The sequence below is a fragment of the Mobula birostris genome, chromosome 31 (assembly GCF_030028105.1).
Source record: "Mobula birostris isolate sMobBir1 chromosome 31, sMobBir1.hap1, whole genome shotgun sequence".
NCBI lineage: Eukaryota > Metazoa > Chordata > Chondrichthyes > Myliobatiformes > Myliobatidae > Mobula > Mobula birostris.
The window spans coordinates 1,664,380-1,677,878 of NC_092400.1; the positions used below are offsets into that span (position 1 = coordinate 1,664,380).

A 13,499-nucleotide genomic window follows, 5' to 3' on the forward strand; every position below is an offset into this window, starting at 1 on the left:
CTTCATACAATCCTTTCGATATTTGCATCCTCCAAATCTTCAATTTAATATTCAAGATGATTGTCAATAACTTCAAATTCGTTGTAGCTCCTAACTTGCTGAAGTAGTGAAATCATTTCATTTTCACTCCTGGCCATTCCGGCATCTCTAAGCCTGAATGCTTGAAACCGCAGTGAGCAAACCAATTCCAAACTGTTTTACTGTTTATTTCTTGCCAACTATCAGTGACAAAACTATCACTGCTTTTTGAACACAAACAGACAGAACTGATGCTATTTAAAAACTGTTCGTTCTAAGCATGGTCTATCTAAAGACCACTCAAGAGTCTCAGCAAGGACCTGGACTCACTACAATTTGCCCATCGCCACAATAGTCAACAGCAGACATGATCTCAATGGATCTCCACATGGTGTTGGATCTCTTGGGCAATACAAATACCCATGTCAGAATGCTGTTCATTGACTATAGCTCACCATCATTCCTACAGTCCTGATCAAAAAGCTACAGAACCGGAGCCTCTATGCCTCCCTCTGCAACCAGGTCCTCAACTTCCTAACTGGAAGACCACAATTTTTGCAGATTGTCAATAACATCTCCACCTCACTGATAATCACCACTGGTGTAACTCGGATGTGTGCTTAGCCCACTGCTCTACTCTCTCTATGCCCATGACTGTGCGTCAAGGCATAGCTCAAATGCTATCTATAAATTTGCTGATGATACAACCATTGTTGGGCAGAATCTCAAATGTTGATGAGGTCATACAGGAGCAAGATATACCAGCTAGTTAAGTGGTGTCACAGAGAGGGAACACAAAACATTCCTCAGAGATTTCAGAAGTGGAGAGAGTGAGCAATTTCAAGTTCCTAGGTGTCAGTATTTCTGAGGATCTAACCTGGTCCTAACATATCGATGCAGCTATAAAGAAGGCAAGATAGCAGCCACATTTCATCAGGAGTTTGAGATGATTTGGTTTGTCACCCAAACATTATAAAATTTCTACAGATGTACTGTGGAGAGCATACTGACTGGCTGCATCACTGTCTGGTATTGGGGAATAGGGGGCTACTGTAGAGCATCGAAGTAAGCCGTGGAGAGTTATAAAATTAGTCATTAGTCAGCTCCATCATGGGTACTAGCCTCTGTAGTATCCAAGATATCTTCAAGGAATGGTGCCTCAGAAAAGCGGCTTCCATCATCAAGGGCCCCCATCACCCAGGACAGGCCCTCTTCTCATTGTTACTATCAAGAAGGAGGCACAGAAGCCTGAAGGCACACACTCAGTGATTCAAGAGCAACTTCTTCCCTTCAGCCATCCAATTTCTATTTGGATATTAAACCCATGAACACTATCTCATTACTTTTTTAAATTTGTTTTTGCACTACCTATCTTAATTTAATTTTTATACACACACACACTTACTTTAATTCAATTTTTCCCCTATCCTCAAGTACAAGGATAGAGCCGGTTTGCTTCATTCACATAGGCCCCAAGTGAAACTATGTGAGGTAAATACGTACTATTCTGATCTCCCTACCTAAGGATAATACTTGTGAGAAGAGGAATACAGTGAAGCTTTTGAGCTTCCAAAAAAAAACTCTGACCAGGCATTCCAGACCATAAACTTATTATTCACAAAATAAAACTTTTATTTTAGCTTTGGGTCTTTTGCTAATCTTTTCCCTTCTATGTCACTTAGCTCTTGACCCTCTGCAAGAAGGAATAGTTTATCTCTAGCAATTCAACCATTATTATTTAAAATACATCCATCAGGTCTCTTTCATACAGTGGAGGTAGCAAGGAGAACAAGGACAGCTCTTCAGTCCATCCTCACAACTAAAGTCCCTCATCACTATAATTATTTAAACAGATCCCTTCTATGTGCTTTCCAAAACCTTTCCATTTCCCCCAAGTTTCATACATATCAAGTGTGAATTGCTTATAATATGGGAGTTAAGGTTGCCCACAACATCAGTGTTATGCTAAGATTGCACTGTATTGCTATTAGTTAAGGATATTAATTTGCTAAGGAAATTTGATTAAAGTTGATAGTGTTACGTACCCCGTAACTGGGTTGCCAAACCAGCAGAAATGGATCACTCAGTTGGAGTCTGGATTACTAGAACTAAGAAAGTTTTATTAAAGAAACAGGCAACACAGTAATCGAAAGGATAATAAATGCAACAGTTCAGCAATGATAAACACACATGTGCACAGAATTAAGATAACAGCATCAATCAAGCTCTATCGTTGTCTAGGGGTAAATGACCAATTTCAAAGTGACACAAAAGTCCAGTTTGATTTAATAGTTCAGTTCGCAGTAATCGCTGCCATGGCGATGGACAACGTGGGGGGAGAGAGAGAGAGAGAGAGAGAACGGGAACGACTGATCATTCAGAAACGGCTTCCACTCACAGACCGGCGATATTCCTCACAAGCAGCTTTCGGGCGGGTCCTTTGTGATGTCACCTGAGGTCACCGACTGTGACCCCTCCTCCAGATGCGGACGATCCTCTGCAGTGAACCCAGCACCCAAGCGAGGGTGGACACACACCGGGTTCCTGCTGATCATACCTTTCCACCCTGTGCGTTTAAGGTCCGGTACTTCCCACCGACTCGTGAGAGGCGCACCGCTTCCAGGGTCTCGTTACCTCGGGTGTCGTGTGTATCCTGCCTTAGCGAACCTGTCCCTTTTTATCCCCCTGCTGGGGTATTGCCTGTCCATCACTTCAAACAGTTCAGGGTTCAAAGGGGGAGCCGCTCCAGACAGCTCTCTCCTCCGTCCCTTCATTACACATCTCCAGATGCTGTTTCATTGTGTTCCTTATCTCTCTCTTGAAGACAGGTGGCAGACCAACTGCTGATCACACAGGACAGCTAACATCTTATCTATGTGTATTCTTGTCACAATAGCAAATAAATTGGCCACGGACTTCGAAGTAAAGAGAGCTTTAGTCACGATATCGTAGGGAGTGGAATCACTAACAGTAGGTTTCGAACTCCGAATAATACAGCTCCTTTTTTGTACAAATCAATTGCAAAAGCAAAGTTGGTTTGATTAACATTGTGAACCACAAAAGACAAGCTAGGTTCACATGCATTTCTCTTATGATAAGCGAGACCCAAAGCACCGCCAAAATTAAAAGTTCAGTCCTGTGTACAACTTTGTATTAACAGACAGTTTGTCTCATATCCTTGAGGCCAATTGTTACAAGATAAGCTACTGCAAGTATTTATTCCACCACCAACACTACCCTCAACCTCATCTCTTCCATTTTGCGCACATCTGTTCTCACCCCATCCTCCCGCCACCCCACCAAGGATAGGGTTCCTTTAGTCCTCACCTACTACCCCACCAGCCTCCACATCCAGCATATAATTCTCTGTAACTTCCACCATCTCCAACAGGATCCCATCACCAAGCGCATCTTTCTTCCCCCCCCCCCAACTTTCTGCTCTCTGCAGGGATTACTCCCTATGAAACTCCCCTGTCCATTTGTCCCTCCCCACTGATCTCCCTCCTGGCACTTATCCCTGCAAGCAGAACAAGTTCTACACCTGTCCCTACACCTCCATCTTTACTATCATTCAGGGCCCCAAACAGTCCTTCCAGATGAGGTGACACTTCACCTGTGAGTCTGTTGGGGTCATCTCCTGTATCCAATGCTCCCAGTGTGGCCTCCTGTATATTGGTGAGACCCGATGTGGATTGGGAGACCACTTCACTGAGCACCTACACTCCGTCTGCCAGAAAAAGTGGGATCTCCACATGGCCACCCATTCCCATTCCAACATGTCAGTCCATGGCTTCCTCTACTGTCGCGATGAGATCACTCGAATGTTGGAGGTGCAACACCTTTATATTCCGTCTAGGTAGCCTCCAACCAGATGGCATAACCATCGATTTCTCAAACTTCCAGTAATGGCACACCCCCACCCCAATTCCCTGTTCCGCCTCTCACCTTATCTCCTTACCTGCTCATCTCCTCCCCCTTCCTTTTCTTCCATGGCCTTCTGTCCTTGCCTATCAGATTCCCCCTTCAACCCTTTACCTCTTTCACCAATCAACTTCCCAGATCTTTACTTCACCAACCCCCCCACCACATTCACCCATCACCTTGTGTTTCTCTCCCACCTCCTTATTTTGACTCCTCATTTTTTTTTCCAGTCCTGATGAAGGGTCTCAGTTGAAATGTCAACTGTACTCTCTTCCATAGACGCTGCCTGGCCTGCTGAGTTCCTTCAGCATTTTGTATGTGTTGTTTTATTCAAAGAAATGTCTTTGCTAAAAGCCAAGCCATATCTCTTACAACCTTATCTGCAAACTGCCAAGGCCATATCTCTTACAACCTTATCTGCAAACTGTCAACACCAACGCTTTATCTGTCAAAATTTTTAACTCTCAATATTTTCCTCCACACTATTTAATAATAATTTGAGCCATGATATTTGTGTCCATAGGTATATGCTAGCTCAATTTTTCATTCTGTTCAAGCGAACATCCAGGCACTTTGAAAATGGGGCAAAGATCTCTGTCTCTCCCACCCTCTCAGGTAGGGAGATCCAAACCCCTACCATCATGTAAAGGGAGAAATGATTCAGGAATGACACTTGAGTTTTTGCTTTGTGGAATTGTTGGAGATCCATGGACAATTTTCTTTAGAGATAAATATTACACAAAGTGTAATCAAAAGCAATGTTAAAAGTTGAACTTCTATCCGTATGCCAAAACATCTGCAGCTTCATTTTTCAAATTAAAGTTGCAATTCAACTTTGGTGTTTTAACCTAGTTGTAGATTCCTAACCGTACATTCTTCAGGATTTAGTTTGTATTGTTAGCATCAGCCATCATCTATGAATAGAATAGTCTTTGATATGTGTAACTGTGTATGTACTGTACGAATAAAAGGTTTGTTACCTGAAACCGATACATTTCTCCACTTCTTACATTGTTGTCCACTGTTCCACCAAAGATATACATTGCATCAGAAATTACTGCTGCAGCATGGAAAAGTCTTCCACTGGGCATCTGAAAAAAATGTAAGAATTTTAGTGCTGAAGTAACTGAAATACATTTCAGTTGTGGATGATTTTATTTCTAAACTAGGATTGAAAAACTCGAGCATACTGGTACAATTCTACACTGCCATCATAAAGAGCATCCTAACATCAGCCATTACTGTCTGATTTAGTACAACATCCTGTCACAATATACAAAAACTACAGCAAACTGTCAGGCCAGCAGGGAAGGTCATTGGCTGCTGTCTCCCTTCATTGTAGGATTTCTATGTGCCCAGGGCAAAGAAGTGGGCAGGGATTTACCTACCCAGCAAACTGCCTTTTCCAAAATCCTATTTCTGGAAAGCACTATAGGGCGATTAAAACAAAAACTTCACAGCATCTTAAAAGTTTCTTCCACTAGGCAGTTAATCTGATTAACCATTCTACACCCCCATCCCACCCTCCCATGTCTATTATTCCCTTCACTGCACTGTTAGTACTTTAAATTATGCTGTTTATATTGTAAATACATCCTGGTATTGTATTTATGCACATTTTATTCAATATCAGTACTTCTAACTTTAGTTTTATGTAATTGTTTATTCTGCATAATTGTTGAATGTTGTTATTTTTTGTTGCATGTAGCACAAACACACCATAGTAATTTTCTAATGCATGTAAGGGTACGTCCACACTATGCCGGATAATTTTGAAAACGCAGTCTTTTCTCTTCATTTTGCCCTCCCTTCCACACTGAGCCGGCGTTTTCAGCCCCTGAAAACGGAGATTTTCGAAAACACTCTCCAGAGTGAATAAATCTGAAAACGCTTAATATCCGGCGTAGTGTGTACGGGGTAAACGGAGAGATTTAAAAACGCTGTCATGACAACACCTCAACAACAATGTTTTTTTCTGCTTCTGCTTGGTACTGCGCAAGCTGTTATAACGCGCAGTCGGTGTGAACAGCATGAGAGTTAAATTGTAAAGTGAGTCTTTTTGACTATTTAAAAACGCTGTCATGACGTGCCGGAACAGATGTTTGTTGTTTTCTTGAACGCCACCTCCTAACAATTTCAGAACAGACGGACGAGACTGAAGCCAGAAGGGTTAGAAATGTACTCACCAAATACTTTGACTCATAGCTTACTGAATAAATAAATATACTCACTTCGCCCTGTTTTCTGTCCTTGCTGGTATGAAGGTGGTTTACCTATTTATGCAAGTACTTCTCTGACAATAGATGTATAACAGCCTAATGTAACATTGTATGGAAATACAAGATAATGCTGATGCAGACGTTTTATACATTTAACAAGGTGCTTTATTAATGCAACAGAGTTAGTCAGTTTTTCAATGTTCGTCGTCAGCCGGGTTAGACTGTCCATGAACTCCCTGTCGGTTGCCTCCATACGCTCCAGTATTTGTATTTTTTTTAAGTTTTAAGTCCTCCTGTGCGAGAGCCAACAGCAATTCCTTTGAAGTTTTTCTACTCTGTAACTGGACTAAATATACCATTTCCTCTTCGCTTGTTTTCTGTGTGTCCTGCGCATGCCCAGTAGGAGGAGATTCGCCCAAATATCCACCTAATGTGGACGGAGATATTTTGAAAAACGCTTAGTGTGGACGCCTGTCGTTTTTACTCGAAACCAGCGTTTTCAAAATTATCTGGTGTACTGTGGACATAGCCTAAGTGTTTATAGCGAGTAAGCTGACCCTCAATCTTTGAAATACAAGCGAAGGAGGATTGCATCTGGTGCAAATGGAAATGAAAAGCATTTAATTTTATGCACTGTCAGTTTCAAAAAATAGCCTATTCAGATAAAAGATAGTTTACTCTATTCAGTTACGCGTCAGGCGAACCATGAATGGATTATACAGTACTTGTAATATATACCATCTCTCTTTACGTTTGCTATACCAGTAACAAAACATTTTCCGAGAACGTGTCAACTTCTGTCATATTTGCTCTTAAACAATGCTAGTGTTAAGAAATTTAAGATTCCTCCATTTTCAGTGGTGGCAGGAAGCTAGACTATAGTCCTTCCCACAAAGCTTTTATAGTGGCTGCACTGAGCTTCAGTGCATCCCATCTCACCTAACTGCTGCATCTTAGGAATATGCAGGTTGGCAGCATATGCATGTGGACATCCTTTTACCCTGGAAGACCAAGCTTCAGACATCAGCGAGTTTAGAATTTGAGGCCTAGTGTTCAGTGAATCATCATCAGAGAATCAGAGAACCATTACGGCAGGGAAGATCATAGTCATGGGAGAGTATGTGAACTCCTTACACAAAGGGCAGAATTTAACCCAGATTGCTGGCACTGTAATCATGTTATGCTAACTTCTACGCTACCATGAAGCCCATGATACAACCAATGTGCAAAAGACAACAAACTGTGCAAATACAAATAGAAAGAAAGCCAAATAAATAAATAAGCAAGCAGGCAAGCAAGCAGTACATATCAAGAACATGAAATGAAGAGCCCTTGAAAGTGAGTCTGTAGGTTGTGGGAATAGTTCAGTGATGGGGGCAGCTGAGTGAAGTTATTCTCTCTGGTTCAAGAACCTAATGACTGAGGGTCAATAACTATTCCTGAAGCTAGCAATGTGGGTTTTGATGCTCCTGTACGTTCTCCTGATAAAAGCAGCAAGATGAGAACACGTCCTCGACAGTGGGGCTCACTGATGATGGATGCTGCTTTCTTGCAACAGCACTCCGTGTAGATTGTGTTCAGAAGCGGGCAAGGCTTTACGTGTAACAGACCGAGCTGAATCCACTACTTTATGAAGGCACTTCCATTCAAGAGCATTGGTGTTTCCACACCAGGCTGTGACGCAACCAGTCAATATATACTCTACTACACATCCACAGAAATTTGTCAACGTTTTAGATGATGTGCTGAATCTTTGCAAGCTTCTAAGAGAGACGCTGCTATGCTTTCTTCATTATGACACTATGTGCTGGGACCAGGACAGATCCTCTGAAATGATAGCACCAAAGAATTTAAAGTTGCTGACCCTCTCCACCTCTGATCTCCCAGTGAGGACTGGCTCATGGACCTCCAGTTTCCTTCTCCTGAAGTTAATAATCAGCTCTTTGGTCTTGCTAACATTGAGTGAGAGGTTGTTGTTGTGGCACCATTCAGCCAGATTTTCAATCTCCCTCCTATATGCTGATTAATCAGCACCCTTGATTCAGCCAACAGTGACGTTGGCACACTTAAATATGGCTTTGGAGCTGTGCTTAGCTTCACAGTCAGAAGTATAAAGTGAGTAGAGCAAAGGGCTAAGCACACAGCCTTGTAATGCATCTGTGCTAATGGAGATTGTGGAAGAGATGTTACCAATCTGAATCCACTTAGGTCTGTAAGTGAGGAAATCGAGCATACAGTTTCACAAGGAAGTATTGAGGTCTAGGTATTGGAGCTTATTGATTACTTTTGAGGGGATGATGTTATTAAATGCCGGACTGTAGTCAATGAAGAGCATTCTGATGTATGCATCTTCGCTGTCCAGGTGTTCTAGGGTTGAGTGAAGAGCCATTGAAATGGCATCTGCTGTTGACCTGTTGTAATGGTAGGCAAATTGGAGCAGATCCAAGTTGCTTCTCAGGTAGGAGTTAATGTTTCATCACCAACCTCTCAAAGTACTTCATCACAGTGGATATAAGTGCTACTGGACGGCAGTCACTGAAGCAGGATATCATGTTCTTCTTAGGCACTGGTATAATTGAAGCCTGCTTTGAAGCAGGTGGGTATCTCAGACAGCTGAAGCAAGATGTTAAAGATATTGGTGAACACTCTAGTAATCAGCACAGGTCTTTAGTACTTTGCCAGGTACCCTGTCTGTGGTGTATGCTTTCAATGGGTTCACCTTTTTGAAGGAAGCTTTCACGTTGGCCTTAGAAGGTTGTGGGATTTCATAAAGGTGATTCCATGTTTTAATGATCAAAGCGAGCATGAAAGGCTCATCTGAGAGTGAAATGTTGTTGTCACATATGTCACTTGTTTTTTGTGATGCAAAATCTTTTAAATGACGCCATGAATGCAGTAAAGAACAGTCCTGGATTATCAAGTACACATACACAGGGGGGACGTCACGTGATGACGTGGGATTGAGACGTGTAAATCCAGCTCTCCCGTAAAAAATCAGCAAAGTACCGTTTAAACAAAACAAAGTTAATAAATACTTTCTGAAAACTATTTATAAACTTTACAAGACTACTTTATGATATGCCTCCTAAACCGCAACAAAAGAAGTCTGCTGTTGCGAAGCAGCCGCGAGATGGGAAGAAAAAAGGGCCTACTGCAACAATGGAGCCTCGGACTCAGGTTGGATCTCCTTCGGTAGAACAGGGAGCAATGGCGGCGGTAGCGGTTTCTCCGAAGAAGATGCCGGAAATGCGCATGCGCAAATCGACACAATTCAAACTACAAGAACTGACAGCCACTGCAATTGAAAAGGACTCAGAGTCAGAATTGGATTCCGCAGAGAACACAGATGAAGAAGAGGAGGAAGAATTGGAAGCGATTGGAAGTAAAGGAGATGATGGAAACATAAAGAGAGGCTATATTGCAATTAACGGCTGAAATAAGAAAAGTAAGAGAAGAGCTTAGAGATATGAAGATGTGCTATAATAAAGCTATGGAAAGACAGGACAAAATGAATAAGAAGCTTCAGAAGATGGAAAGAGCAATGGGGCATATGAATGATAGAGTGGAAAAAAACAGAAAATGATCTGCTTGTCTGGAACTCGGAAAGAAATCAACTTTTGGAGAAAGTGGACATGTTGGAAAATTTCAGTAGACGTAATAATATTAAAATTGTTGGTCTTAAAGAAGGTATGGAGGGAGAAAAACCCACAGAATTTTTTCAAAGATGGATCCTGGAAGTTTTGCAAATGGAAGAGGAGGTTCGACCAATTGAAATTGAGCGGGCACATAGAGCTCTAAGACCAAAACCAAAAGATGACCAATATCCACGATCGATTTTAATAAAATTCTTAAGATTTCAAGACAAGGAAAGGATTCTACAGGCAGCTGCTCGAGCTGCCAAGGATAGAAAAGGGCCATTGATGATTCAAGGGAACAAAGTTTTTTTCTACCCTGATATAAGTTATGAACTTTTGAAGAGAAGGAAGAAATTTAATCCAGTGAAAAAAACCCTATGGGATCACAGTTATCAATTTATATTGCGTTATCCTGCAACCTTGAAGATTTTTTTGCCTGGTGGAGAAAAAAGATTTTTTGATGACTACTGGGAAGCGGAACAGTTTGTGCGAGATTCTCTGAATATTCACCAGATACAAGAACAAATCCAGGGGAGCGAGATAGATTGGAGATGAAGATTGGGTCAAAGAATGGACTTGTTGGATTTTTGAAGGTGGATGAATGTATAAATATATTAATTATATGGGGGGTAAGAAAGGTTAAAATTGGAGGGATATTAGTTGGGAATAATAACATTAATTTTGTCTCTCTCTCTATATATATAAAATTCTTTTTTGTTGCGGGGGAGCTGGAAGAAGCACTGACCAATTGCTACGCTAATCATGTGTGCAAGCGTGGCTTTAGCCATGACCCGTAAAATGGAGGGGGGTAGTGTTGTGTATCTTTTCACTCACAACATTAGTGGGGGGGGTATTTTATTTTTTCCTTTTTTGTATCCTTTCTATTCTTTTTTTTCCTTTTTGCCTGGAGGGTTGGGAGGGAAACACATAGCAACATGGTGAAGTTCAAAGAGATTCCCCAAGGAACTATGAGAGTTGAGAAGATAAGTAATGTTTTAGATTGGAGTAACTTTGTTAAGAATAATGACTAATTTTTTGAATTTTTTGAGTTTTAATGTTAACGGGCTTAATGGACCAGTGAAAAGAAAGAGTCTTAACACATATTAAAAAAATGAAGATAGATTTAGCTTTTTTACAGGAAACGTACCTAACAGAAACAGAACATCAGAAACTAAAGAGAGATTGGGTGGGTAGTGTTGTTGCGGCTTCATTTAATTCAAAAGCGAGGGGAGTAGCAATTTTGATCAATAAAACATTACCAATTAGAATACAAAATGTAATAACTGATTCTGCCGGGAGATATGTGATTATACATTGTCAACTTTTCTCTGAACTATGGACTTCCATGAATATTTATGCACCAAACGAAAATGATGCAAAATTCATACAAGAAGCTTTTTTGAATTTGGCGGATGCACATGAAAAAATATTAATTGGAGGAGACTTTAATTTTTGCTTAGACCCAGTCTTCAATAGATCAACCAAGGCTGTTATAAAATCAAAGGTAGTAAATCTAACTTTATCATTGATGAAAGATTTAAATTTGATTGATATATGGAGAAGAATCAATCCTAAAGAAAGAGACTATTCATTCTATTCTCATAGACATAAAACTTACTCAAGGATAGATTTTTTCTATTATCAATGTATATTCAACATAGAGTGAAAAATATGGAATATAAAGAATATTATCAGATCATTCTCCTTTATTAATGACAATAATAATGGCTGATAAGGAAGAAGTGCCTTATAGATGGAGATTTAATTCAACATTATTAAAACGTCAAGATTTTTGTGATTTTATGAAAAAGCAGATTCAATTTTTTTTGGATACAAATTTCCATTCAGTGCATGATAAATTTATATTATGGGATGCGATGAAAGCATATCTTAGGGGCCAGATAATAAGTTATACGTCTAAAATTAAGAAAGAATATATGGCAGAACTAGATCAATTGGAAAACGAGATTACAAAATTAGAAAAAGAATCTCAAAGATATATGTCAGAAGAAAAACGAAGGCAACTTGTCAATAAGAAGTTACAATATAATACGCTTCAGACATATAGAATGGAAAAAGCAATTATAAGAACTAAACAAAGGTATTATGAGTTAGGTGAGAGAGCACATAAAATTCTTGCCTGGCAGTTGAAAACAGAACAAGCTTCCAAAACAATAAATGCAATTAGAACAAGGGCAAATAAAATATCTTATAAACCTCTTGAAATAAATGAAACCTTTAAAAGTTTCTATTCTGAATTATATCAATCAGAATCACAAAATGATGTTAATGAGATAGAAAGGTTTTTATCACAAGTATCTCTTCCAAAATTGAATTTGGAAGAACAGAAGAGATTAGATATGCCTTTTACATTAAAAGAAGTTGAAGAAGCTTTAGGATCACTCCAAAGTAATAAATCTCCAGGAGAAGATGGTTTTCCACCTGAATTTTATAAAAAATTTAAAGATTTATTATTTCCTCTCTTTATGGAACTAATACGTCAAGCAGAAAAAACACATGAACTCCCAGAATCTTTTTCAACAGCGATTGTAATAGTATTGCCAAAAAAAGACAGAGACCCTATGAAACCAACATCATACAGGCCTATTTCTCTATTGAATACGGATTATAAAATAATAGCAAAAATTTTATCGAATAGATTATCTAAATATTTACCAAAATTAATACATATGGATCAAACAGGATTTATTAAAAATAGACAATTGGCAGATAATGTAACCCGGCTACTCAGTATAATTCATTTGGCACAAAAAAGGGACGAGAAGAGTATAGTAGTAGCCTTGGATGCAGAAAAAGCATTTGATAGATTAGAATGGGATTTTTTATTTAAAGTATTAGAAAAATATGGGTTAGGAACATCTTTCATAAATTGGATTAAAACTTTAAATTCTAATCCTAAGGCTAAAGTAGTGACAAACTCTCAAATTTCGACACCATTCCAGTTAAAAAGGTCAACTAGACAAGGTTGTCCATTATCACCTGCTTTATTTGTACTGGCGATAGAGCCATTAGCAGAACTAATCAGAATTGATCCAGATATTATGGGTTTTAGAGTTAATCAGGAGGAATATAAAATTAATCTTTCTGCCGATGATGTTTTGATCTACTTAACAAACCCACAACATTCGTTACATAAATTACCTTCCAGATTGGATGAATATGGGAAGGTATCAGGTTACAAAATAAATTGGGATAAAAGTGAAATTTTACCTCTTACTAAAGGAGACTATAGTCAATGTCAATTAGTAACCCAATTTAGATGGCCGGTAAATGGTTTAAAGTATTTATAAAGACTTGATAATGATGTAAAGAATTTATATAAATTTAATTATTTACCACTATTGAAAAAAATTCAAGAAGATTTTGACAAATGGATGATACTACCAATAACATTAGTAGGTAGAGTCAGTGTTGTAAAAATGAATATATTTCCTAGATTACAGTATTTGTTTCAAACATTACCAATACAACTGCCACAGAAATTTTTCAAGAGTTAAATAAATGTGTGAGAAAATTTCTTTGGAAAGGTAAAATGTCATGAATATCATTGGGAAAGTTGGCATGTAAATTTGGGTTAGGAGGGTTACAACTTCTAAACTTTATAAATTATTATAAAGCAAATCAACTTAGATTTATTGCATCTTTCTTCGATGATCGAAAACTAGCATGGATTAAAATAGAATTA

The 13,499-nt window shown here is 39.2% G+C and overlaps 1 protein-coding gene across 1 annotated transcript in view; it reads right to left on the bottom strand.

The window, feature by feature from the left end:
* Positions 1–13,499, bottom strand: part of lztr1 (leucine zipper like post translational regulator 1) — an 86,346-nt gene that overhangs the window by 27,123 nt on the left and 45,724 nt on the right. Inside the window, exon 11 of the mRNA XM_072247974.1 lies at positions 4,920–5,030. Within this exon, the coding sequence (XP_072104075.1) occupies positions 4,920–5,030 (111 nt within the window). The remainder of the gene's footprint in view (positions 1–4,919; positions 5,031–13,499) is intronic.